General features: G+C 41.6%; 1 protein-coding gene across 2 annotated transcripts in view; it reads right to left on the bottom strand.

Annotated features, from left to right (window-relative positions):
• Window positions 1-24,431, bottom strand: part of DRC11 (dynein regulatory complex subunit 11) — a 110,539-nt gene extending 86,108 nt beyond the window's left edge. Inside the window, exons 1-5 of one of the 2 annotated variants that reach the window (XM_075094132.1) lie at window positions 24,244-24,431; window positions 13,256-13,580; window positions 9,606-9,719; window positions 7,264-7,452; window positions 6,475-6,546 (exon numbers count right to left, since the gene is read on the bottom strand). In XM_075094132.1, the coding sequence (XP_074950233.1) occupies window positions 6,475-6,546; window positions 7,264-7,452; window positions 9,606-9,719; window positions 13,256-13,580; window positions 24,244-24,254 (711 nt within the window). In that variant the 5' untranslated portion in view covers window positions 24,255-24,431. The remainder of the gene's footprint in view (window positions 1-6,474; window positions 6,547-7,263; window positions 7,453-9,605; window positions 9,720-13,255; window positions 13,581-24,243) is intronic. The other variant, XM_075094131.1, reaches the window with a different exon arrangement.
• Window positions 24,432-24,633: the final 202 nt, after the last annotated feature.

Below are 24,633 nucleotides of genomic sequence, written 5' to 3'. Positions count from 1 at the left end.
AGTGAGAGGGGATGGTTTCAAACAGCTCCAGCAGGAATGCCTCCCTGCTGACCACTCTTTGAGCTGTGCCTTTCCAGTACTGCAGATCAACCTTCCATGTGCTTATTCTGGAGCGCTAAAAGTTATACTGAGACAATGTGATGAGTGCTGCTTTTATAGCCCTCTCTACTTAACGTGCATGTGAAGGAAGACAAAAGCCAATTTATTTCTAACATCGCTTCTCTCAGTGCCTCTAATGTTTCTGCTTCTGAATCAAAGGGAGGCATGCTACAGTTAGACACTAATAAATAGCTTTTCCTTGGGGGAAGAAGCATTTTCCCATCTTTAAGAAATTTCTTTGGCCACGTGAAATTCAAATTTGTTAACTTGCCCTACAAAGAGCAACTCATTTAGAAACAAATTACAAATATTAGATGGAGACAGTGAACTTGATAATGTAATGCTGCCACATCAGTTGTAGAATAATGCATCTTAATGAAGGCTTCCCATGTGAATAAACCATTATATTTACAAGCTTTTCACAGTTAATGACCCAGAACTGGATAACAAAGCTCACATTTTTAGTGTGGTCTTCTGTCAGCAAAAGTATACATATTAATAATTGATGTTGCTGTAAAAATAGGCCATAAGATGAAGATTCCTGAGTTTGTGGGGAAAATAGGACTACATGGTCCATTAACTTAAAATGCTTATCTAATGTTTGATGGGCTTTGTCTTTAAAATCCTTGTTTAAATTAATATGGCAAAATGGACATTTGTCTAAAAGAGAATTTTATTCCAACTCATCAGTCACGAGTATGCTGATGAGAGCGCTGTTTGATCCTTCTGTCCTGTACTCCTCCTCCGCCTATCCTCCCCAAAGAGAACTGAGGTTTTGTGACAGTGGAAGACCCACCAATAGAAGGAAGGAAGGAAGAAGTTCCCTACACCTCCCAGGTAAGCTTATGTGATGAAAGTCTCTCTACATTTTCCTTTTGCGACTTAGGAACTCAATTGCACAGATCACTCTTTCTTAGCTCGAAAAGCCTGCCTTTCTGCTTAGTCAGCTCAACAACTCTTTCCAACACTGACTGCTTTATTGTTCATTATAAAACACTTAGAGGTGTGCAGGCTGGCTGAACATGCTTAAGGCTACAGTTCTATGTATAGGAGGCCCCATGCTGTGGAACTAACTGCTCTTCAATTGTTCGATTATGACTATATTTACAAGGAAAGATAGTCTTCATTTCAATGAAATAAATAAGTTTCATTTTACTTCACGTTTTAAGGCTAACATTCATATTATGCCTGAAAGGTAGATTTACTGCAGCTTTTATTACTGGGTACTTAATTTAGGACAGCTTGTTTTCTTAGACCTGAAACAGCACAGCTCAAACACACACTGACTGGTTTTATGGCGCTTCTTCAGTAAAAGTTCTGTACGGACAGTATTGTCCATAATTGTAATCTTTTGACAGATGTAGTAGCTGCGTAGTATTTTGCTGTAGATTTCTCATTTTCAGAAGTAGCATAGTTTGCTTCTCTGCAGGCTTTATTTCCTAAGCAAAGTAAGTATTTTTAATGGGCATTTATTTTCACCAGTAGTGAAAGTGACTGGTGTTTTGTTTTGGTTTTTTTTTAATATTTGGACTACATAGACAAGTAACTCCTTACTAGTAGACTGAAGGAATTTACCACCTAAGCAAGTGAGGTCCTGTTCTTTACTCATGACTGTTATCATACGGAATTTTCAATGGTGATCCAAATTCTTTTGAAGAGTTTGATATCAGAGTTAGCTATGCTCTTGCTTTCTCATTTCCTCAATGATTTTGTCTGGCTGCAGGAAGACTGTATTTTAAAGATGTCTCTCTTGTCTCATGAAGATTGCATTCACATAGGTTCCATAGCACACAAATGGTGATAGCCACATCAATTATGTGGCTGAATTCCTAAATTAGGCACAAAAAGGGACAACTAAGCAAAATATATTGCATTCATTAAAGCTTCCCTACTATATGATTCACTTCAGTGGCTTTGCCAATTAAAGTAATTGTCATATCCATTCAAAGAGAGCATTTGTAGTAAGAGGCCTTGTTAGAAAAATATTGAAAATGGCTGTTTTATAGATTTATATTATGTAGATATAAAAGTATTGGCATGCAACACTTTTTAAAAAGATGAAAGGAAATGTAGAGCGGAGAAAACATTTATATTCATGCCCATATAAGTTTATATAATTTTTGTTATGTTTATTTCCGGTATTATACCTGGGCATGCTGTCAAACTTCTACTAAAAATGGCAAGTATGTTTTGGACTGTGAAAGGCAGTAATTTCATTGTTAGTGTGACTGCAGCCAATGAAAGCCAAATTATTTAGCACGCTTCTTGCTTCCCAGTGTCTTTCTATTTCAAAAATAAGCAGGTTTAAAATTGCTATTGAAAATGGGACAGATTAGTTATCACCGTTTAGGTGTACATGTGTGACTGGTGAATTAACATATAACACTGCTGGCATCTAAATGTCATCTAGGTTGCAAGTAAAACAAAAGTTATTATCGTCTTATGCTCAATTAAAACCAGGCCTGGTGTGTACCACTACTGTTACTGCCCACTTTCAAGAGCTGAAGAAATATTTTACATTTCACTTACTTACTGAATTTGCAGTTTGTTAAATCCCATAAAATATTTATTTAGTCACAGTCCAATGTTTACAAAGAAGGCTATTCTGGGAAATGCTTGCGCTTTTTTTTTTGACTGGATGAAATGAATTATATTTACCAGGAATTCAAAGAACAAGGAATGTTTGGCAAACTGTTTTCTCAGATATAAATAAAAGCATTATCCAAGACAAAAATGCCTAAATTAGGGTATGTTTAAAAGAGGTAAGAAGGAAAGAAAAGTTTTTTTTATTTAAGACCGCATAGATCCTTTCATGTGAAAAGGATATAGAAGAAAGAAGAATGGTGGAAATACTCTGTGAGAAAATCAGAGATCAGCACATATTGTGCCACTAACCCTTTGGTAAGGGCTGAAATTACGGAATAGGGCAGTGTGAGAGCTGTGTAACTGTAAATCAATAGACCTATCTGTGAGACGAGAAGGTGTATATGTGTATCCATGTCCAAAGCATGCAGGGCTCAGTCCTATAAATTGTTTAAGCATACAGAGCACTTGGCTCCAATGGGATTGATTACTTGTGCTTGTTAAGTAAAAACATGAGCAAGGGAATGTCCAGGCCTCCGGAGTACTCCTGCCTCAAAGTTGCAACAGAGGCTAAGCCCCTAAATTGGGATGGATTTTGTCTTGTCTTTTTGTATTCCTTGTTCATAGGCTCCTCCTACCCTTCCATAAATCAGTCTGACTGGAAACAACTGTTTATCCTAACATTTTATGTTAAAAACAGCTTTTCCTCTTTCCAGTAGCCTGTGTTCTGAGATTGTAAGTATAACTTCCTGCAGGGTCTACTCTGTTAGGAGAGTCTCTTAGTGAGAGCGCTGAGTGTAGATCCATTATTATGCTTGGGCTGTCTTGCACCACCCTGAGACAAAGCAGTTGACAAAAACCAGTTCATGCATCCAGTTACACTAGGCTGATAGCTAGTTGCGCTGCAGCAAAATGAAACGATCACAGCAACCTCTAACTGTGGTGTTTAATGACCGGGAACTTAAAAATGCCAGAAACAGACAAGTGGAATTACACACTAGTTTAAAAACTGGAAAAATGGTATGTTATAATTGGGCTTTAACAGTAAAATAGAGCAAGGAAATACAGGTATGTTTAGATAGCACATGCATGATTTCAAGACAACGTGGGTTTGGGATTTTTTTTGTTGTTGTGTTGTGTGTTTTGGTTTTTGATTTTTTTTTTCCAACATCAGCGTGGTTGGTGTGGCTTAAACACAGGCCTATGCCTGGAACATCAGTTATGGTGGTCATACTGGAGCTGGTAGTAAACAGCATTGTGGCAGCAATGTGAGGAAGATCAGGAAACAGGTCAGGATACAGTTATCAAGATAGATGTGCTCTTAGTGAGGCTTGCTTCTTGTTATAAATTAAACTGGTATTGCAAGTTGTGATTTATCAGAAATTTAGAAAAACATGTGCTGAGGTAATCATGCTGTTTCTGCAATTAAGCTTTAAATAATAGTAATAATAATAATAATGAGCCTTTACTTTTGAGCCAAGAAAAATCTCTGAAACATAGTCTTCTAATTCGTCATCAAGCAAAAGATGAAACAGAATCAAATTCCAGAAAAGGTACATAAATTTTTCTGAAGTAGACAGTAAAGAACATAATACTGAATTAAGTAAAAGACTAGACAATTCTTGGTCTTTGCACATATTTCCATATTTTTTTGGCCAACACATCTGAATTTTTTTAAAAAAATCATTATTCAGAGCTTTAAATGGACTAGCTCTTTTTGCAAAGCAGTCTTTATATGAAAATAACATAGACACTTTAAAAATAGCTATAATTATAAGAGAAATTATATTTATTGCAGTAATAGTCAAGTCTCCTTTGGGATGGACTTGGGAGTAATGGATGGCTAGGCCTTCTAATTTATCTAAGTCGTGCAGCATTAGAAAAGCAAATTCAACATATTTACACATGAAGATCTGTGGTCATTTTTTAAAGGGCTGACGTGATCATACATCAAAGGGACTTGACCTTTGGAACTCACTGCCTATCTATCAGTGTGAACCAATGCCTGTTTGCCACTCAGTTCCTTTGGAGACCATGGAAGGGAATGCAGCATGAAAAGTAGAAGGGAAACACAAATGGGGAATATAAAAAAAGTACCGGAATGGTGAACAGATTTTTAAAAAAATTTTATTTAGAGGTATCCATTTTTAACTTACATCCTTTGATTATATACTTGATAAAGAGTAATGGATCTGAATGCAGAGTGGCAAATATCAATTTTCTTGCTCCTACATGGAGGTTAGGAAACAAATACACCGTATGTGTTTGTTTTTAATTCCCTTCATCCCAATGATCATATAGATTTCCTCCCTGTAAACTAGGCTATTTACATCCTAGTTATCAGTTACTCCCACCATTGGCCACCATGAAAAGAGTGCTTGGCTGTGAACCCTCCAATAACTGACACCAGACTTAGATTTCTTTCCTAAGGCTCTAGTTTTAAGACTTGACAGAAACTGTCATGGGATTTGATAGGAAATGATCCCTTGTTTTGCAAAAGGTTCATTTTCAGTGCATTCCAAATATTCACCATTTTAGGTCTGCACTAGTTAAAATCTCTGGGAATTTTCTTTGTCTTAAACAGAGGAAGAATTGGCACCCAAAGTTCTGTTTAGCTGTGCTGGCCACACTGAACCGTTAATGACCAGCAGATATTGAAGACAATAGTCCATAAGGTGTTATCTGTATTTAACATGGCAAAACTTCGGTAAATGTACATGTTACTTCCTAAAGATAAGGGTTTTTTTTTTAATGGTTGTTCTTAACTGATGATACATGTTTGTCAGGTGTACAGGCACAATTCGTTTTCATAAACCTGTAATGTAGCTAAGGACAAGTCTACTGCTGGGTAAGAAAACAAGAACTGGAGAACATGGAGGTATAAATAAATCTACCAAACGTAGAGCAGGGATTAATGTTTCTGTAATGTGGTGCTGTGCAGCAGCTTTACTAGGACTTCGTACAAGGGCTGCTACTGTAGCTGGAGTTGAATACAGCTGTGAGGCTTGACAGCCATTAGTGCCTAATGAAGGTGCCCAAGGGATTTGGTGACACCCAAAGAAAATGTCAACTGTAAAAAGTTTATGCTCTTTCTCAGGTACTTGCTAGGAAAGGTGATGTTGGTGGGAGGAGGAGATGTACTTTCTCTGACTGTGGGAGGAAGAGGTTCCTTCTTCTGGAAGGGGTGCTTTCATTTTTTATTTTCACCCCACACAGCCTAACTGACCATGGACAGCTGTTCACTTCCCTGTACTTTTGCAGTATGATGTGAGGAATATTTTTCTTATTTCCATGGGGACTTATGGAAATATTGAGATACTAATACCACAGTTTTAATGTTCCTTTTTTCCTACTCTTGATATATATATATATATATATATACTGGCTTGCAAAGGGGTGGGAGAAGACGATGTTGGTGCTTTAATTCTACTTCAGGAATAAGGCAGCTCGAGTGTCTTGGAATTATGAGTTAAAAATGGATTAACAAAATTTGCTTGCTCTGTCCTGCCTGGGGCAAATTCCTTAGAACCTGGGACAAATTCTACACTGCCTGTTTCCACATCTGCCATATACATTGGACTATGTGTATATATAGCACAAAAGCATGCAGCATAAGACAAATTATGCTACTTCTGTGCCATCTATCATTTCAGTTTAGCTCTGTATTCCTTAGAGGCTCCTTTTGAAATAGAAAGAATCTTAGAAATTAATTTCTCATCTTCTGCTAAATTACAAAAGTCTGAAGAACAGACAGAGTGTGGCATTTTATATTCTCTAGGCAGCACTACTTACCATCCCCAGGAATATCATTTCCTCTTCTCTCATTTTCTCTGTTTTCTTGCGCTGGATGTATCCATGCCAAACCTTGAATTGTAAACAAAACTCTAATGAGATAAATGGGCCTTGTTACAGTTCCCTTTACTGTGGCAGACACAGGAAAAAACAAATAGAGGAAGGAAAGGCACAATATACAATTGAAACTATTACTCTTTAACAGGTTGTCATCTGCTATTTTTTTAAAATACAAGTTCTGAGGTTGGTTATCCCCTCACACTGGTACAGCTATCTTCTAAACATAACACTATCAGGTTTTCATAAAGTGTTTAGACTTGAGAACAGGAGCTCAGTCTAAATCTTATCAGGCCGAATTGTCTGAATTATACATGTGCAAAGACTTTTTCTGGAATTTAACAGTGATCTCCCTTTCTTGTCTTTGCAAGATATGGAATTAATTCTTTCCCCAGAGATCACAGGAAAAGGCATCAATTCTCTGAGATGCACTGGATTCCAAGGGGATGCCAGAAAGAGCAACTGAGGTCATAAAAATCAGAATGGAAAAAACCGACATGTCGAAGTCATCCTGCATTGCCAGTGCAGGACTGTTTCCACTGATCTCACATCTAGGGTTCTGTCTCATTTCAAGTGGTTTAACTGATGTATTTCACCTTGCTAGACACCTTGAATGCTGTCATGTCAGAACACTTCCAATCCTATGAGTTGTATTTCTGTCTACTGCTGTTCTTCTGGACAAAACATTGACATTTGGTTCTGCCAGAACTGTTGTTAAATCAGGTATTTCACCTTTTGAATGCAAGTGGCAGCATCATCTGGATTTGGACCCATCTGCACCTGAAGTTTAGTTTGTCTTTCTCTCTTCTCTTCAAGGTAAATTTGCTTCATGAACGCTGCTCGACGACAGCCTTGGCGAGCCCGTTCTGCAACCTGGATCATTTTAATGGCTTCTTCAAACGTCATGGTCTTGACAGGTTTCTTCAACAGCACAATGAAAAAGGAATGGACAAAGCAAAGTATTAGTGATGTTTTGTTAACTGCTTACCTCAGCAAATGAAACAACCAATGAACTTCTTGTGAAAACTTTCTAAGACAAAAAAATCCCTGTCACAAAGAGCAGAGACTCCTTTCTCAGTACTATCTTGCGATATCTTGGAAGTCTGATATCTTGAGAGATGTGTTTTCCTGAGGACCTTTAAGAGAAAGTGAACCTGACATGTTGATGCGTGACAAGGAAAGCCTGATGCTATAGTGGGAAGCAAGAACAGCTCTATGTGGCTTATGCATTGCTCTGAACTTTACCCATTTGAGAAAAAAGACATAAAGAAACACAGGGCTTTGTCCAATTAAAAGGATAATTTCTTAGGCTATGGAATGTCTTCCTTTTACTTTTCTGAAGGGATGGGTTTCTGGATGTGCTGCTGGGACCCCAGCTCTCCTGCTGAATGGAAGGATAGGCTGTTCTGAGCCAGCCCAGGCCTGAGCAGCCCAAATAGAAGAGGCTTGGGGAAAAACATATTAGAACAGCACAGCTGGAGAGAGGGACTCCCCCCCTTCTCACTCCTGAGAACTCTTGTTAACCCCTCATGCTCCCCATGGAAAAGCTGAATTATTGTCCTTTCTTGATGTTAATCCCTCTGTTGGAGACGGTTCACATTTGATGCTTATATATAGTGTGGAGCTCACTATACTATGTTTTCAGCAGGGCTTTCTATAACAGAATTACACAGAAGGACAAATGATCTGCAGAGCAGACTCCTCTGATGAGCTCCACTGTTTTTGATGTATGTTAGGCTGCTTATAACAGCACTGCCATGGACACTGAAGAATACAGTGGTCTGTTACACAGCAGTTAGGATTTCCTGAGTGTACATGACTTGCTACAATGCATGCAGAAGTGCTGACAACCCTCTAGCAATCCCAGTGGCGATTGAACTGGAAGTGCAGCACAGGACACTGGACTCATACTGTGTGAGATTATTTATTTCACATTTATTGAATCCTGTGACTCTCTTGTGGCATCCTGGCAAGGGAGACCTGGACCATGCCAGTGTCCAAAGTGCAAGAGCTTGGTGCTCCCAGGTGAGCTGGCTGCACACCAGATAGTCTCATCTGAAATGGATGCCATGCTGAAAGGGGGTGGGAGCAAAACTGTGGGAAATGAAAAGGCTTTGAGATGTAATGTACTGAAACAGAGGCTCTCCACAGACCAATATTAGACCACTAGAAGGGCAGAGAATTTACCCAGAGATTTACTGTGGAGGCCAAGACGACTGCAGCTGCCCATTAAAGTAATCTAGCAGAAAGCCTGTGCTCTGTCTCTGCAGACTGCCTCTGTCTAGTGCCGTTTCCTTCCCTGGGAAACCTCCCCTCTGTTGCTTTCTGGGATCAACTCGCAGACTTCCTCCACCAGCACAATTACGGGTGGAGAATTCAATGGCTGGGGCAGTGCAGCAGTTTGACTAAGTGGTCTGATCAGGACTGTCTCTTATGGCTATAACATCTACGAATCTAAGTCATCCAGATATGTAGGCAGTTTTTTTATTTCAGGAGGTTAGCAACGACTGCTTGTAGGCAATGCGCCATTTTGAAAAGGTCAAAAGTATATCAAATCCAGAACAGTCTTCACTGGAGCACTCGTACTTCTCTGTAATGACTTTTGCTCTGCCAAAACTCAATTTTCTATTCCTCCTAGCAGCTGCAGCTCTATAGCTGTAGAAGAGACTACAGTCATTGTTCAGAGGTTATAAACAACTGAATACTAACAGTTGTGCTGACCTGAACTCTGAGTTTCGCCCATTCCAGTTAGGAATCCTGGTTCAGTAAAACTTAAGCCAACTTGATTTCAGTAGGACTAATTATGTGATAAGAGTTAGCTAGACAAATAAAGCACCTACTAAACTTGGCCAAAGTGCTGCCCTTTCTCTGACACACTCTCAGATGCATAAAGCAGTCTTGATTCATTTCACTGCTAACCAGACTCAAGATGTGACTGGATGTTGTTAGGAAAATTCCTGATGTTATTTTTTATTTGCACCTTATCTGTAAAATTAGTGGCTCATGTGTTCAGACATTTGTGGCTACAAACAAAGAAGTTAAGCATGCTTTGGGTAGGTAGGTGGTATTCTTACCTGTGTTTGCAATCCAGCATTAAGCAAAATCTGATCAAGGACTTTCTCCCTCTGCTGCAGGACTTCCAGCTTTTCTTTAATGAAATACCTTGGGATAGGTACTTCTATGTCTTCCTAGAGGAAGAAATAGTCATGAGATGCTTTTTAGAACTGCATTAAAATCTCATTAGTTATTAATTGAACACCTTTACAAAGCAATTAAATTGGACTGAGATTGTTGAATATTTGGAGTGTTGGGGAATTTGACCTCTGTAACAGCTGCTGAGCTGTTACTTTGCAATTACTTAAGGCCTAATTCAACAAAAACAAATAAATCAACCCAGTTTCTGAACCATGGCAGCCTAGAAATCTTTCTTTTTATAATGGCTCAATTATATTATCAAACTGTTAAAATATTTGGCAGGGTTGCCAGAAACCTAAACATGATTTCCACTGAATTGAATACCTCTGGTTGTATGATCATCCCACTTCTTTTTAATCAACGTGAAAAATAGGTCTGTTCTGTTGCATTTTTTTTAACCATTACAAGGAGCCAAAGCACAATTCTCTTAATCTATGGGTATTTCTACCTGTAGACAAACTGTCACTGTCTGTGACTGTGATATCTCAGTCACTTCTCAAAATCAGGCATGATTAGAAGTGGCTGTCCTTTCTTGTTTCTATCATTGAAAAGATGTAACTGATACACATTTCTACCAATTCTTCTCCTGTAGAGTTTCACTCTTATGAAATGAAAAAGGCAGAGAGGCAGACAAAAAGCACCCCAAAAGTTAAGATGCTTGGAGTTGCATAACCTGTTCTTTGTATTGTGCTGAAGACTGGAGACAATTCTTCAAGAATATTTACTGGCAAGTATCTTTTTTTTGGGTGGGGTTGGGCGGGGGGGGGGGGGCGAGGAGAATGCACCTTCTAGATGCTTCAGGAGCATGCAGAATATTTCCTCAAGTAAACGATTCTCCCAGAGGGACAGGGTGAAACAGGCAATACAGTTACCCTGTTGTGCCACTCATGAGTTGTTGCACAGTCAAGTTACATAAGATAGGTACAAGACTTGATGCTGTGCTATCAGTACTCTCTGTTCTGTCTGATATGTAAACTTGGTGGGCTTTGACCTGCTCAGGGAGACCTTACACTTGATCCTTGGCAGCATTAATGCTACCTCTGGTATGGACAGATAAAGAGGAGGAAAATGCTGGCTGTAAAGAACAAGCACCGCTCCTGCCTTGACATAAGTGCATGGTAAATGCGCTGCTTGTGAACCCTAAGGCCTTCCAATTCCTAGAGCAAGAATTTTCAGCAAAGACTGTGGCCAATGAAAACAGCCCCTATGAACTGCAAACTTAAAGATTTCATTACACATTGCCTCAGTTGCAGACTGGGACATACTTGTTACAGCAGCATAAGAAAGCATCTAAGTAGGACTGTGTTTATTTCTATTGGTTTTATCAATGCAGGTCTGGTCTGCTGAAGTTTCTAAATAATTGTCTTGTTGAGCTCCCTGTTTGCACCTTCTGACATGCTTGACTGGCGGTGGAAATGATTATACATTGTACTTTAAGAGTGTAAATTGCTCCAGGATGAATTACAAATCTGGCTGTCTTTAGGTTAAGAAATCAAGCAGTTTGTCTGGACACCTTCACATAGGATGAGAGGGCTTTTATGCTGTCAGTAGTGCAAGTTGGTCAGTGTAGGGGTGATGAGTATCTCTGATGTCTAATCTGGGCTTTAATTACAAGTGATCTGGACTGTGACTTTTACTGACTGTAAAGATGAGATCAAAGCTATAATGCTAGTGCTAGTGCTGGAAGGCGTGGGGAGCAGGGAGACTACTTCTTTTCATAATCTCTTTTTGTGGCCCAGCATTGAAAAGTTAGGTTTGTGATGTTTATCTTCAAGTCAAATTTGCAGCCTTTTAGCCACTCCTGGCTCCATGTGGGATTTGTGTATCCAAATACTTTTACTGTTACCCCAGGATATTGAGTGACTGAGTGTTGGAAGCCAACTGTACAAAAAAGTGAAGCGCAGAACTATAGGAAGATGAAGCTTGGCTTTACAGTGACAGAGTAAGAAGTATGCAATATCACTGTGTCAGATATGAGATTACTCTGTGCTCTCTGCCTACAGTCATGCTGGATTTTAGCCTATGATGATACAGTGAAAAAAAGGGCTAGAGATCTCCTTTTTGGGCAGATTCTTTATGAAATAGCAGTTATTTGTCAGGTAGCAGCCAGTAATTTTGTTTTGGAACCAAGAATATGTGACTAGTTTATAAAAAAAAAAACCCACAAATCCCACAAATCTGTAATCCTATCTACTGTGGAAAATAATGTTTTCTCTGGAAAAGCCTGAAATTTCTTCAGTGTGTTTTTTTGTGTGTGTTTGGTTTGGGGCTTGGTGTTTTTGTTTTGTTTTGGTTTTTTCTTGGTAGGTATGTCATGCCTTCTTAAACTAAGATGTGGTGCAGGAATTTGAATTTATGCTTTTTTTTTTTAAAATAGATGTCAAGCATGACTTTTCAGACTTGCTAAATTTTTGCTGCAAGTGGATTTACTGGTAAGTCATGAAAACAGCAGTGCTTATTGATCTTATGATTTGAGGGATCAGTTCCTCTGGAGATGTGTTTATGTTCTCCAGTATACTTTCTCATAGTTTAAAATGGTCCGCTGCTATAACTAATGTTGTAAGGTAAAGAGCTGGTGAAAATGCATAGTAATTGCTACCCTAAATTTGCAGAGTGACATACACGTGCAATTGCAACAGAGACATGTTTGTAAATAATGCTATAATGATACCAGGTAACTTATGTTTTAACTAGGATCCCGAAAAAAGCAGTAATTTAAGCTCCGACTCTTGCTTTAGAAAAGCTGTTAGCAGCGGTACCTGAATTTGACAATAGGTGGAGCTGTCTGAGAGAGAAGTAAGCAGCTTTTGGCCACTAACTTTTCACACTGCTTTTACAGAACAGCTTCAAGACTTTGCCTTATTGTTTTTGTATTCATCTGGTTTAGTGGGCTGTCTGTTAGGGGGCTGCTTTTACAGCAGGCAGTCCTGAACCCTGGATGTTGAATATGTTCCCGGTGCCTGCCTCCTTTACAATAAGAGATTTGTCTCAGATTTCTCACTTTAGTAATTTGTTGTACTATGAGCTAGTAGACCAGGCCGTGCAACTTGTAGCATTACCTGCAATCTCTGGGAGAGGCCTGAGGCCAGGGTGATTCACAGTGATGCAACGGGCAGACTTAAGTGCCTTGGTTGCTTATCTTCTATCTAATACCACATTAAAATCAGGCAGCATCAAGCTGCTGACATTAAGAGCAAAGCTGTCTAAGCTAATATGACTTTAGGTTAGGACATCTGCAAGTGAAAAATCCATAGAGCTTGTGCTGCTATGGAGAAGCAGAAATACAACATATTGATCAAGCAGATCAGCTTTTAAAATCTTGCTCCAATATGTAATGCTCATCACAGATCAAATATACTCTGATATTTAATAAAAATGCCATAATTACTGATCACCCAGTACACTAGTGAACATACAGGAAGCTAAATGACTTGGTGGAACTTCATAGACTGCAAGTACATGTGACTGTCCTTAAAATATAGGATAGGCAAAGTTCCTGTGAATATGTTCATAATAGAGGTAGACCTACCGGGAGAAGCTTTAGATCTTCTAGGATATTATCAATGTAATGAAACTCTGAGTTCTCCAGCTCCACCATCTCTTTTTTCATCTCCAGGATTCGGCCAATCACACCATCTAGCACTTGCCGAATCAGTGTCCGTTTCTGCTGGTGAATGAGTTGGTCATGGGCTGTCTCCAAGTTACGGAAGATTTGCATGTATTTGATATAGGAAGTGGCTAACATCTTGAATGCTTTCACGCGGTCCTTCTCTGGCTGGAGGAACTCTTCTCTTTCTCTCTGGAGCTGGATGTCAAGGTCTTTCTGGGCATCTGTCCACATTTTATTGTAAGTGCTAATTGAAAAAGAGGAGACTATGTTAACACGACATGAAAGTAAGAGTTAGCGCACAATGATGTCAGGGCTCTATGTGTGTGGATTTCTCAAAAAAGCAAGCCTGGAAATGTGAGACATTATATTTATAAAGAGATTTTTAACTACAATGCATTTTAAAAAACATTTGCAAAAGTTTATCTTTTTTGATTGTTTTAAAAATAGGAATCTTAAAATGTGGTTTTATTAATGAAAGCTTAAAAGTTAAAAACTTTTTGACTTCATCCTCAACATATGCTTGAAGCTGCATCCCTGATAGGGTCATGAGTTTCATTCAATTATGCTGAGATGATGATTTAATAGAAACGGTGTTTCCTCTGCAAAGCTCTTATGACGGGGGAAGGTCTCTTAGGTCTTTCCATGTTTGGGATGAAAACTAACTGATGTTTCTAAAGTGTGTGTTGCTTTTCTGCCTTTCTAAAGTGGTTGGTTGGAACTAATTGTAGGGTAAGGGCTGTGTTGGTGCTAATGGTAGAGTGTAGCTGTGGGCACCATTTCAAATGTGAAGTGAGGAAAATAATTTCTTTCTATCGTAGCAAGTGTTGCATTCCAAGCAGTTGCTAAATGTCTGGTCCAGCGGCTAGAGATTATGTGATATGGAAGATGGCACCTAAGGCCAGCTATACTTCCAGAAGTGAAAATGCTTTTTACTTGGTAGTTCTGGTAGGAATAGGTGGAGCTCTGATGCGAGTATGGACTGGCTTTTAGTGGCTAAAAGCAGATCAGTGCAGAATATTGTGGGAAATCATCCTAAAGGGGCAAGAAACGTACTCTGGGCTATGAGAGTTTTATTCAGAGAAGAGCTCAAACACCAGGTTTGTCACTGAAAGGTGCTAACATGCATGGTAGTTAAAGACCCTTTTAGGTCCTGTTTACTTCATAACCTCTCTTTGCCAAGTGGAGACTCTCTTGGGAGTGACAGGCATAAAAAAATTTTGTCTTTGAAAGTGCTTCTTTACTAGCAGAGGTAGGAAATGTCTTATGTACTGAGACTCAGTTATGCTGGGAGAAAAACAGTTGATTCATGTCACCACGTTTGCAGGAGGAGGGGAAAACTGGGCTAAGGTAACAGGGAAAGCTGACTCTTGGTTCTTACACCTAGAAATAAAGGTCATTAGCTTCAATGGTGCAATCTAGACCCATCCACTTGCTTAATCTAGCTATTGCTTGCTGTTTCTAGAGCCTCTCAAAGAAGGATGAAGACAGTAAAAGGCCTTGTCTCCACTAGATGAGCTTTCCAAGCAGACTTCTTGCTGGTTTGAGCAACATTGAGGGAGTGCTTGTATGTTAATACTGACAAGAAAGCTGGGCAGCTGTTAACATTGCTCGTGCTTGATAATAAATGTCTAGGTTGGAGCTCTGTCAGCTGATCTTATCACTCCCGACCTCGGAGTACAGAATGACCCAAGGGTTGTGCCACAAGAGTGACCGGTGGGGTGGACAGGACAAACTCCAGTCCACAAGTACCCCAAGTGTGGGGTGTGTGCTTCACGTCCAGGATGCTGCTGGGACTCCCTGCAGCAGTCAGCAAAAACACCAACAATCTGAATGCTGCTATTGAATTTGCACTATTAGCTTTTTTAAGTGCATATTATATTTTTCAGCTGACCTGGGGTTCTGCAGGATGCAGCTGGTCTTGCTTTTCCTAATATCTCTGCAGCCCACCCAGGTCTTTCCCCTTCCTTTTTTTCCAACTTCATTTACATCCCATTGCACCATCCAAATCACTCAATTGCAGCAATTAACCCAGGTACAGGAGATAAACAAAATAAAACCAGCAGAGTGGAGGAGATTGGCACAAACAAGACCAGCATTAGCTTTGACCTAACAGCCCTGCCCGTTGATCAATGGGAGTTTTGTATGCTTCCTCTGAAGGCAGGACATGGAAAAACGTACACTGGTGTGAGGTTCATGGGGTTTTCCAGCACAGAAGGAAACAACGTGGTATTGTACTTACTTAGCTGTGCCTACTCACAGACCATTTGATAGCGGGGAGGTTATAAATCTTTGAGAAAGGCTGGCCCTGGAGGTTGTCCCCACAACCATACAGCTGATTTATGAACAGTGGGTATCCTTGGGCTAGAGCGTTTCAAATGCAGGTTATTGCATGGAGACAACAGATTTTACCGCAACAAGAACTGACTCCACGATTGTCCACTCCAATTTACAATAATCTCCCTTTCTGCTTCTTCTGACTGAGGAATGTCAAGTGGTTCCTCCTGCTGAGCCAGCTAATATCCATTTTCTTTTTATATTTTGAATGACTTCTTGAGGGAGGAGGGGAATGGAGTGCTCTAGCCCTTCAGAGTATGTTAACATAAGGCAATATAGATGGAACATAATTGTTTCCATAAAGCATTAGTTTATCAGATAAGCATTATGATGATTGCAAGCATGTTGCTGTGGGTCAGATATTGAGACAATGGTTATTATAGTATTTTTGTAGCTTTTGCAGCAGTGATGCTCTGTCCAAATGAAGGCAAAAGAAGGGACAGGCCACATCAATCTTTTCATTCAATACTTCATTTTCCAGTGGAAACTGCTAAATTTTCAGCTGTGATAAGCTGATAACTCCTGTGTACCTGTTCCAGTCAGGGTGACTGACATCTTGGCGGGGGGGTGTGGGTGTGTGTGGGGGTGGGGGGGGTGGCTATCCCTAATGCTTCTCTTTGTTAGGCATGTGACAGGGAGCAGCAGGTGCTTGATAATTGGACAGTGCAAGCAGAAATGTGATTTGAGTGTGTTTTTTGGTTCACCCTGACTAAAAACTAGAGGACACATACATGCATAGCTATCTGTTTCCCCTCCCCAAAACAGGATTAAAATAATTATTTCAGATTTTACTAGTGTCCAAAGGGGAGCCCTTCTGGACTAGTTCGAAAGATTAGATGTGCTCGGTGTTCATAGCCCTTTCTGGGGGACTTGGCAGAGTTGCTGTATTCCTGGGGAGCCCTTCAGCTTTGGCAACAAACCGTTCAAGGGTAGTTAGAAGGAGTAGTCTATGTCCTCAAAGTTACGCATTAAGAGCAAAGGACAAGACAGACTCTCCTTGCGCATTAATCAGGCAGCATGCAACCCCTTAACACCCATTTGAATTTTGCCTATTTGCTCAGTCTCTCTCTGCATTAAGTTGTAAACCCCCTCAAAATTGCTTCTATGCACTGAAGGGGAGTACAACACATCCTTCAGTGCGCTGGCTTTTTATTGAGTGTTACTGGTTCATCTCATGGGTTGTTCCCATTCTGTAACAGGTAGGTCGTGGGCTGTATCCATGCCTGAGGATGATACTGCATCAGAATTAAGTTGAATTAGAGCGTCTGACTAGCCTACTAGCGCAGGTAACCAGCAGGACTGAACACAATTTTCCTATTCAAGGCATAAGATTATTAAATCCTGGCAAAGAAAGAAGTCTGCCTGTTGATCTCCGCATGTGTATAGCGCTGTAAGTAATGCTGCAAATTGTCATAGCAACTACAAAATAGGTGTGTTATAGGGAAAATAAGCACCGAGGTAATGGGATGAGGAAAAAACACATAAAGTGACTTAATTCCAGAGCCCTCAGAGTGCTTTCTGGCAGCTTACAGCTTGGAGGGAACGTCAAGGCTTTACCTCCTAACTGATGTCCCTTCTCTTCACTCCCACAAAGCAGAAACAGAGTTTAAAAAAAGGGCTTAAGAAGACTCTCTTGCCATAGCACGACTTGTAGTTTGCATCTCACTTGTATTGTTCAAAATAAAGCTTGATCTGCTTATTTAAAGCTAAGTTTAAAAATATGGTTTTCTGCTCAAGTTAGAAAGAGATATTTAAAATCCTGCCAAATTATGCATCACCTCATTTTAATATTCCAGGGCCCTCTAACTCTGAATGTTTGTTTGACCCATCTCTTCTTACACTTAAAATATGTCGGTTTGGAGTGCAGCTAAGGTTAGCTTGCTTACTTGTGTTGAATTAGTTTTGAGACTTAAGCATGTCCTTCTTACAAAAGATTTGTGCTGACTGTGCAAACTGTCCCTCAGCCCACTCTTGAGCCAGTAGTGGAATCTGGCATCAGTGGGGTTACCTTTGTGTGGTTTTCTTCTCCCCCTCTGAAGTGTCTTGGTGTTTTTCACTCAGCTGCTAAAGGGAACACTATATCTGTTATTCCAGGACATGGCACAGCCTGCTGTCCAAGCTGTGTCTGTCTCCAGATTTGTATATGGGCTGAACCTAGGCTTCTTTGCCTGTTTTTTCTGGGCTGTCTCTCCTAGGAGAAAGAGAAATATCTCATGCTTTCACACACTGATCATGTAAATGCAGAGTGTAGCACTGCATGGGCCCTTCTGATTTTTCTGATGGATGGGCACATGCAAAGAGACGGGAGGGAAAAAATCTGACTGACTTGACCCAGGAAACTCCTGTTTGATTAAATGAGCACTATATCGTGTGTGTTTTTTCAAACATTTCTGAAGCATCTATGCTGCCACTGCAAACCACCTTTCTCAGAAAACGAGACTGCACTGTGTTGGGCTATCTAACAGGAGACGGAGAAAGCACCGGCAGCACTTGTAACAGCAAGGGAGTTTGGAGCTGGGCTGCAGCAGGGACCTGTGCGATGGAGCAGGGCTCTTTTGGGCATGAGGAGCCCAGCACGTATTCATAACCATGCAGATCAAGCCAACAATCATGGAGCAGAGCAGAGGCAGCTGACACTTGGGTCTGGTGACAAGGAAGTGCGTGCAGGGGCCAGTCCTCGGGGTCTCCTCTAGATACTTGGGGCTTAACAGGTCAGCCATTGTGCTAAGACCTGGGCAAACAGGGGGAGGGAAACCCTGCCCTGCTGCCTCTGTAAAATAAAGAAACGAGAGACAAAGGTTGGGAGGGGAAAGTGAGGCCCAGAGAGGAAAAGGGGCTTGTGCAAATGCTGCTGTTTTAATTTTTTTATTTTCTTCTCTCTCTACAAATCACCACACTTAAAATGACTGCTGGTTTATTCAGGTCAGCAGTTACCTGTTCCCCCACTACAGCCTGCTCAGGTATTGTGTGGTGATTGCTGAGCTAAATATATTACATGAGTAGCCCTCTCTTTTCTTTTTTTGTTTTGCCTTATTATAGAGAGAACTTTTTGCAGACAGGAACAGAGATCAGTGTGGCCTTATGACACAACTGAATTGACTGTAAGGCTGTCTGAATAAATTCCTGTTTTAAAAGCCTTTAGCCTGCAGTCTGGAGCAGTACTGACTCATGGGTCTGAACTTGGTCAGGCCTGCCTTGCTCCTAAAATAAGATTAGCCTTACAATTATGCCAAACTTTTTAGCTGGTGGTAATGCTGCCAGACGACCCCCCTTAAGTATGCTTGCTCTAGCCATGATGATGTTTTACAGAGTTTGAAGCGTATGGAGAAAATAAAGGATAAACCTCAGTAGGCTTGGGTCGTGGCTGGGGAAGAAAACATGCAGCCTGCTGCCATCGTTAATGTGAACAGCTCCATGCTTCTGTCATGTCTAAATGCCTTCTTTGGTACTGCTACAGAAAGTGAATAGGGGATAAAAGTGGTTTGTCTTTTGTTGGGGTTTTAGTTGTTTGGTTTTTTTATTATTATTATTTTGCTGGCATAAATGTAATGGGAAACTGCAGGGAAGGTGAGGAAGCCTGTTTCACTGAGCAGCAGTGGCAACACTGCACCCAGCAGGTGTCAAGCACCTGCTCTAGCCAAACTCACAGACTGACTGGAGAAATGGCTGTTTTCTTACAGGAGGACATTGTGAAGCGACTGAGGTGGAGGAGACATTGTCCTAGGCTGAACTTTCCTGTAGCATGCTCCAAGGGCCACCCTTCTGTCTGTCAGGCTACAGCTCCTGCCTGGGCTGGAGCCTGCCCTTTCCTTTGCGGTAAGGAAGAAAACAGCAGCTTCCTCTGTTTTGTATCCAGTATTTCTCCTGGTCAAGGAAGCATGAAAGGATGGTGAAGGAGAGCTTTGGTAACTTATATCCAATTACCATGTAGCATTGCTGCAGCAGATATTGTAGTGAGTTCTTTGTTGAGAGATGGATAATCAGAAATAGATCAGAGCTGAAGGGACATTACCTACTCAAGCTCCAGGCAGCATTTGCCTATACCGCATTTTACTGGGTATGTTAATGAAGTTTATTTCAGCATTAACCACCTTATGTGCATACTTTTCTTTTTCTTCCCTTAGAAAAGGAAGGAGCAATTGCCCATCCAGCTGCCTACAGTTGCATGCATAAAGGGCAAATGCTGAGTCTGGGTGCTGCTCTGCCTCTGCCAAGATCAGGAGTCTTTAAGCTCAAAGTTAACACGGTCTACTCAGTTTCTCAAAAACTGTAGCCTATTCTCTCACTGCTTTCTAGCACAAGTGCTGCTGGGATATTTCCACTGACAATGCTTTTTCCCAAAGGAGACAACATATGAGTAACACACAAGATCTTTCCCTGCCCATTAAGGATTGAAGGGAGGCACAGGAGGGAGTTGCAGTTTTGAGCCTTAATGTCGACAATTTTGAATCTGTCTCTGTTTTCCTGCTTTGACATAAGCAGGATGACATGCTAATGCTTACCAGGGGTGGAAAGAGGGGCAAAGATGAATCCGTGAATGCTTAGGAGATGTATTAGAGGAACATGCTAGGAATGCCCAGGAGGAAGCTAATAATTGTGGCGTTTGGATGGAATTTGAAGAATATGGCCTGGGGCCACACACTGAATGAGGGGATAAAAAGAAATATTCAACAACAGCCCAATCGCTGAATGAGGCTGGGGCCCCGTGGGAAGAAAATAGGATGTGATCGCAACATAAGAAACTGCATCGTAATGCAGCCACGCGAAGTGGGGGTGGGGTGGAGAGAAGAGGGGATTAAAAGTTGCACTAACATTTTCTTACATTTCGGTTTTGCAACCTTGATTTTCTTTAACTGAGCTTTGGGGATGTAATATTAAATACATCGCTCTCCTTTGGTTGCTTCTGTCGGAAGCAGACGGGGAGATCCTAAAGATCTTGTCTTAGATTAATATTTAACCACTGACTTATAATAAGTTCTATTTGTGACATAAAATTAAATTTTAAAGCTTTTTTGATTGTTTAAAGCTCCTTGGTGGCAGTGGCAAATGTCTTGTAGCTGATTAAAACCTGTTACAAATGGTAGCAGTGCCAAGACTCAGCTTTGAATGTGTCTGGACTAGGGCTGCTAGGGCAAGTTAAGAAATTACTGGTCAAGATCCTACAGGTCGAGTAAATGGTAAACACATTCATAAAAAAGGAGGAAACGCAGCAGGAAAACATAAATGCAAAAACAGCTATGTAAATCTCCTGTTCAATGCCTGGAACAAAATGTACATCTGTATGCAAATGCTGGGGTTTGAGTACTTTAGGAAGTGCGATACGCCCAGCACTTCTTAATCAACCCTTCAGCAAATGTAATGGGCATGCTCTCTTGTGAGCACTGCGCCTGTCCTTAGAAAATGTCAAGCATGTCTGGACGTGCTGACTTTTCTTTTGGCTGGCTGCTGGAACTTACTGACCCTAAGAGAACAGAGCTGAGTACTTCCTGAGTGTCCTGTCTCTATCTTGACACAAAGCTTACTAAAGCAGTGGAATAACACGCTTCTGTGAGCTTTACACACTGTTAAAATCATAGGGCAGTGAGGATGGTGAAACACGCCTCATAAACTGACTGGAAATACTGAAATCCCAGCCATGTAAATTGTGTGTAGTATGACTCTGTGCTGCAAAAGTTGCCAGTCTGACTGCTCGGACTTGCGGTGCATGCAAGACAGCTGCCCTGTACACACGCTTAGTACGGCCAGCACGTCCAACTGGCTGCACAAGATGCATGCAATTTCTCTGTGTTTAGCAGCTGTTCTTCCAGATGTCTAAAAAGCAGCTGTTTGCCTCAAGCTCAAAAAAACCTGTGCTGTGTAGCATTTCTATACAGTACACAGGATGTGACTTGTACGGCATCGAAAAATCAGTATTATAGACTTGGCTGTGACTTACTGATGTGCCTACCCTGTTGTAGGATGGAGTATGTCTTCCACGTGACTTGGCAAGATAAGCAGCCATCCTCATTCCCAGCCAAATAAGGTGGTGTCCCCTAAAATATTTTTGCCCAAAATATCAAAGTTCTTTCTCATAAACCCCATGCATTATTAGCTCTTTTCTTCACTGCCTACAAGTAAGGCAGTCTGTTATGTTTTTGTCACATAGCTTTTAAAATACTTTTAATTTAGCCTGATTTATGGTACGCAGCCAGGATAACCTCACTACATATAATCATGTAACAGCAGCCTCGGTACCTTGCTTGAGAACCAACTGAGCTGTACCTTGCATGCGTTCCTTTTGTCCTTTTGTCTTAGGCTATATCATGACCACTGGCACTGACTGCAACTTTGCTGAGGACACACAAGGCTGCATACAGTAAACATTAAGATATAATGTTTATGGACTTGCCAGCACTGTCAGCCCCAGCCACTTAAAAATAATGAAATTAAACCTTTAAGGCCACGTACATTTAGATAATAATTTAGTACTTATTTTCCTGATGGTTTGGGAGCATTTCTGATTAACTCTTTTAAAAAAACTATTTTTTAAAAGGAGTGCTGAGAATCTCAGGTGATAACCTGAATCTGGTTGCTGGGGCAATAAAGAAGAGCACACTCTGTATGAAAAGCTTGGTACACTGGCTGAGGTGTAGAATCGGGTAAATAAAACTGTCCAGCCTCTTGCTTAACTCAAGCTCAGTAGATACAGTGGGTGATGATCTGGTGTCTATTCAGACTTGTGTTTACAAAGCACTGGATTAACCAAGCTATAAATGCTGTGCTGTGCACAGCTATAGAGTGATTATAGATAAGTGAGCCAAGTACCATGAATATTAGACTGGAGTCCCTTACCAGCACCACTACTTTCTTTGGAAACAGAACTGCATATATTTTTGTCATGTGGTGCGGAGATGGGTCTCATGTTTATATGTATTTGCTGTTTAGTGCTACAGGAAATGCTAAAGAGCCCTGTCGCTATTAAAATTAAACTGAGTTAAGGCAAACAATTGAAGCACAAGTATTTTCTAACTATACTCAGCTTAATTCCTGTTGTGTTAATCTAGCTCAAATAAGAGCAGCCCCAATGCAGGCACTCACTGGGAATGACAGATTCTGAGATAACTCTCTCAGGAGGAGGTCAAACACTACTTTCGTGGATTTGGGTTTTGTTTTGTTTTGTTTTGTTTTTTTCTTTTAAACAATGCGATTTAGATAACTATCCATTCCTTTCTGAACTTCCCTTAACTAAGTCACCATACTGATACAAGGCATGATTGGTGCTGTTACAAGCTGAGCCCTGTACTGGATTAGCCAGGGACCTAACCAAGCTTTCCTCAAACTTAAGGCTGCTGGAGGCTGTGCCCTTGATGTTTTTCTTTTCCTCCTCAGCTTACCATTCTTTCCTGAGCCAAGGAGCAAGGAAAAGGAAGCTGCCTGGCTGGAAAACAGTGGCGGTGGTGGTGGTACCTGGCTGGGACTGCAAATGCATTGAGGCAGGTGGTTGGAAGGGAGGCTAGTGCAGACCCAATATAGAGTTGACAATGAGAGCTGCTCTAGTTCTGAGGCTGGAGGGATGGTTTAGAGTCTGAGGGATTTCACCTGGCAAAGAGTTGGAGTTTGGAAAGAGGACGCTGAGCAAAAGAAAGAAGAGGCTTTGAGACTGGTACCACAGATGCCAGAGGAGAAGACTATGGGTAAAAAGCCAGGAGATGCTTGTGCTTACAACCTGCTGGGGCCAGCGGTTTGGGTAGGGTCAGTTTGACCAGGTCAGAGCTTGACTCTGCAGAGGAGGAGCTGCAGAAGGCAGTAACTACTGCCTGAGGGTCATTCCCCCTCAATGTATGATTAATTATTGAACTTGAGCAAGCCCCATCCAGCTCAGAACTGGAAAGAAGAGCTGCCCCAAACTGGGTTGGCTGTGCCCAACTGTACTGCTGAACCTGGAAGCAGCAAACAGCAACATACTGAGGGATAATGTCATGAGAGACGCTCACAGTTAGGTTTCCAGTTTTGTAGTGCTTTCTTAATTATAGGAGTTTGGTATCTTAGTAATATTTCTGGGGAGAAACAAGTATGGCTCCTTGCAGGCACTTTGATACAGTGCCATCATCAGTGTCTGGTTATTGCAAATAATCTTTTAAAGCTTTGTATTGTGCTGAGAGCATGAGTTCATTACAGAAAAAAAAAACCCCACCACAACCCACAGTATGTGCAAATTTTGGTCTGTAAGAGAGGGAAAAGTATTTTTTGCAAGCAGAAAAGGGGCCTAGTGCCTGAGTACGAATAATATTACAGAGTACGAATAATATTACTATTGGCCTAAACACTGATGAGGTGGTGCGGTTACTCTGCGGGGCTGATTCCCGCCCTCCCCGAAGTTCCCCTCAGGGGAGGCCCGGCGCGGCGGGAAGGGCCGCCGGGGCCTTGCGCCAGCGAACACGGCCCGGCGGAACCGGTCGCACTGCGTTTGTATCGGCAGGTGTTTCCCTACGGAGGTACGTGGAGGGTGTGTGTGGCTTTTTTCACCCCTTTAAAGAGGGTTTTCTCCCGGGCGCCCGCGGCCCCTCGCCCCGCCTGGCTCCCGCGTTACTCACGCCTGAGACATGGCGAGGCGCGGTGGGGCTGCTCCTTCCTCCACCGGGGGGCTCGCCCAGCCCGGCTCGGCGCACCTACACCGACCCCAGGCCTTCACGGAGCCGGCCCGGCCCTGCCCCGGCTGGCGGCGGCCTGTCCGCGGCCCCGGCAACCGGGCGCCCTGCGCCTGCCCCGCCGTTACCGCAGAAACGGGGTCTCGGGGAGGGGTGTGGAATCTCCTCCCTGGTGCTCCTTCAGGGCTGCTCCTAAGGGGCTGTCCCAGTTGCATTCGTGTTTTTCCTCTACTTATTTTTTCCTTTTTGCTTGCCCCAAGTACCTATTGAGGCAAGTTTCTAACGGTCTTCCATTCCCTCACCACTTAAAAACGACTTTATTATTATTTTTTCCCC

This window comes from Phalacrocorax aristotelis, chromosome 5 (assembly GCF_949628215.1).
Source record: "Phalacrocorax aristotelis chromosome 5, bGulAri2.1, whole genome shotgun sequence".
NCBI lineage: Eukaryota > Metazoa > Chordata > Aves > Suliformes > Phalacrocoracidae > Phalacrocorax > Phalacrocorax aristotelis.
The sequence above is the reverse complement of the archived record's forward strand: the minus strand, read 5'-3'. Positions and strand labels throughout refer to the sequence as shown.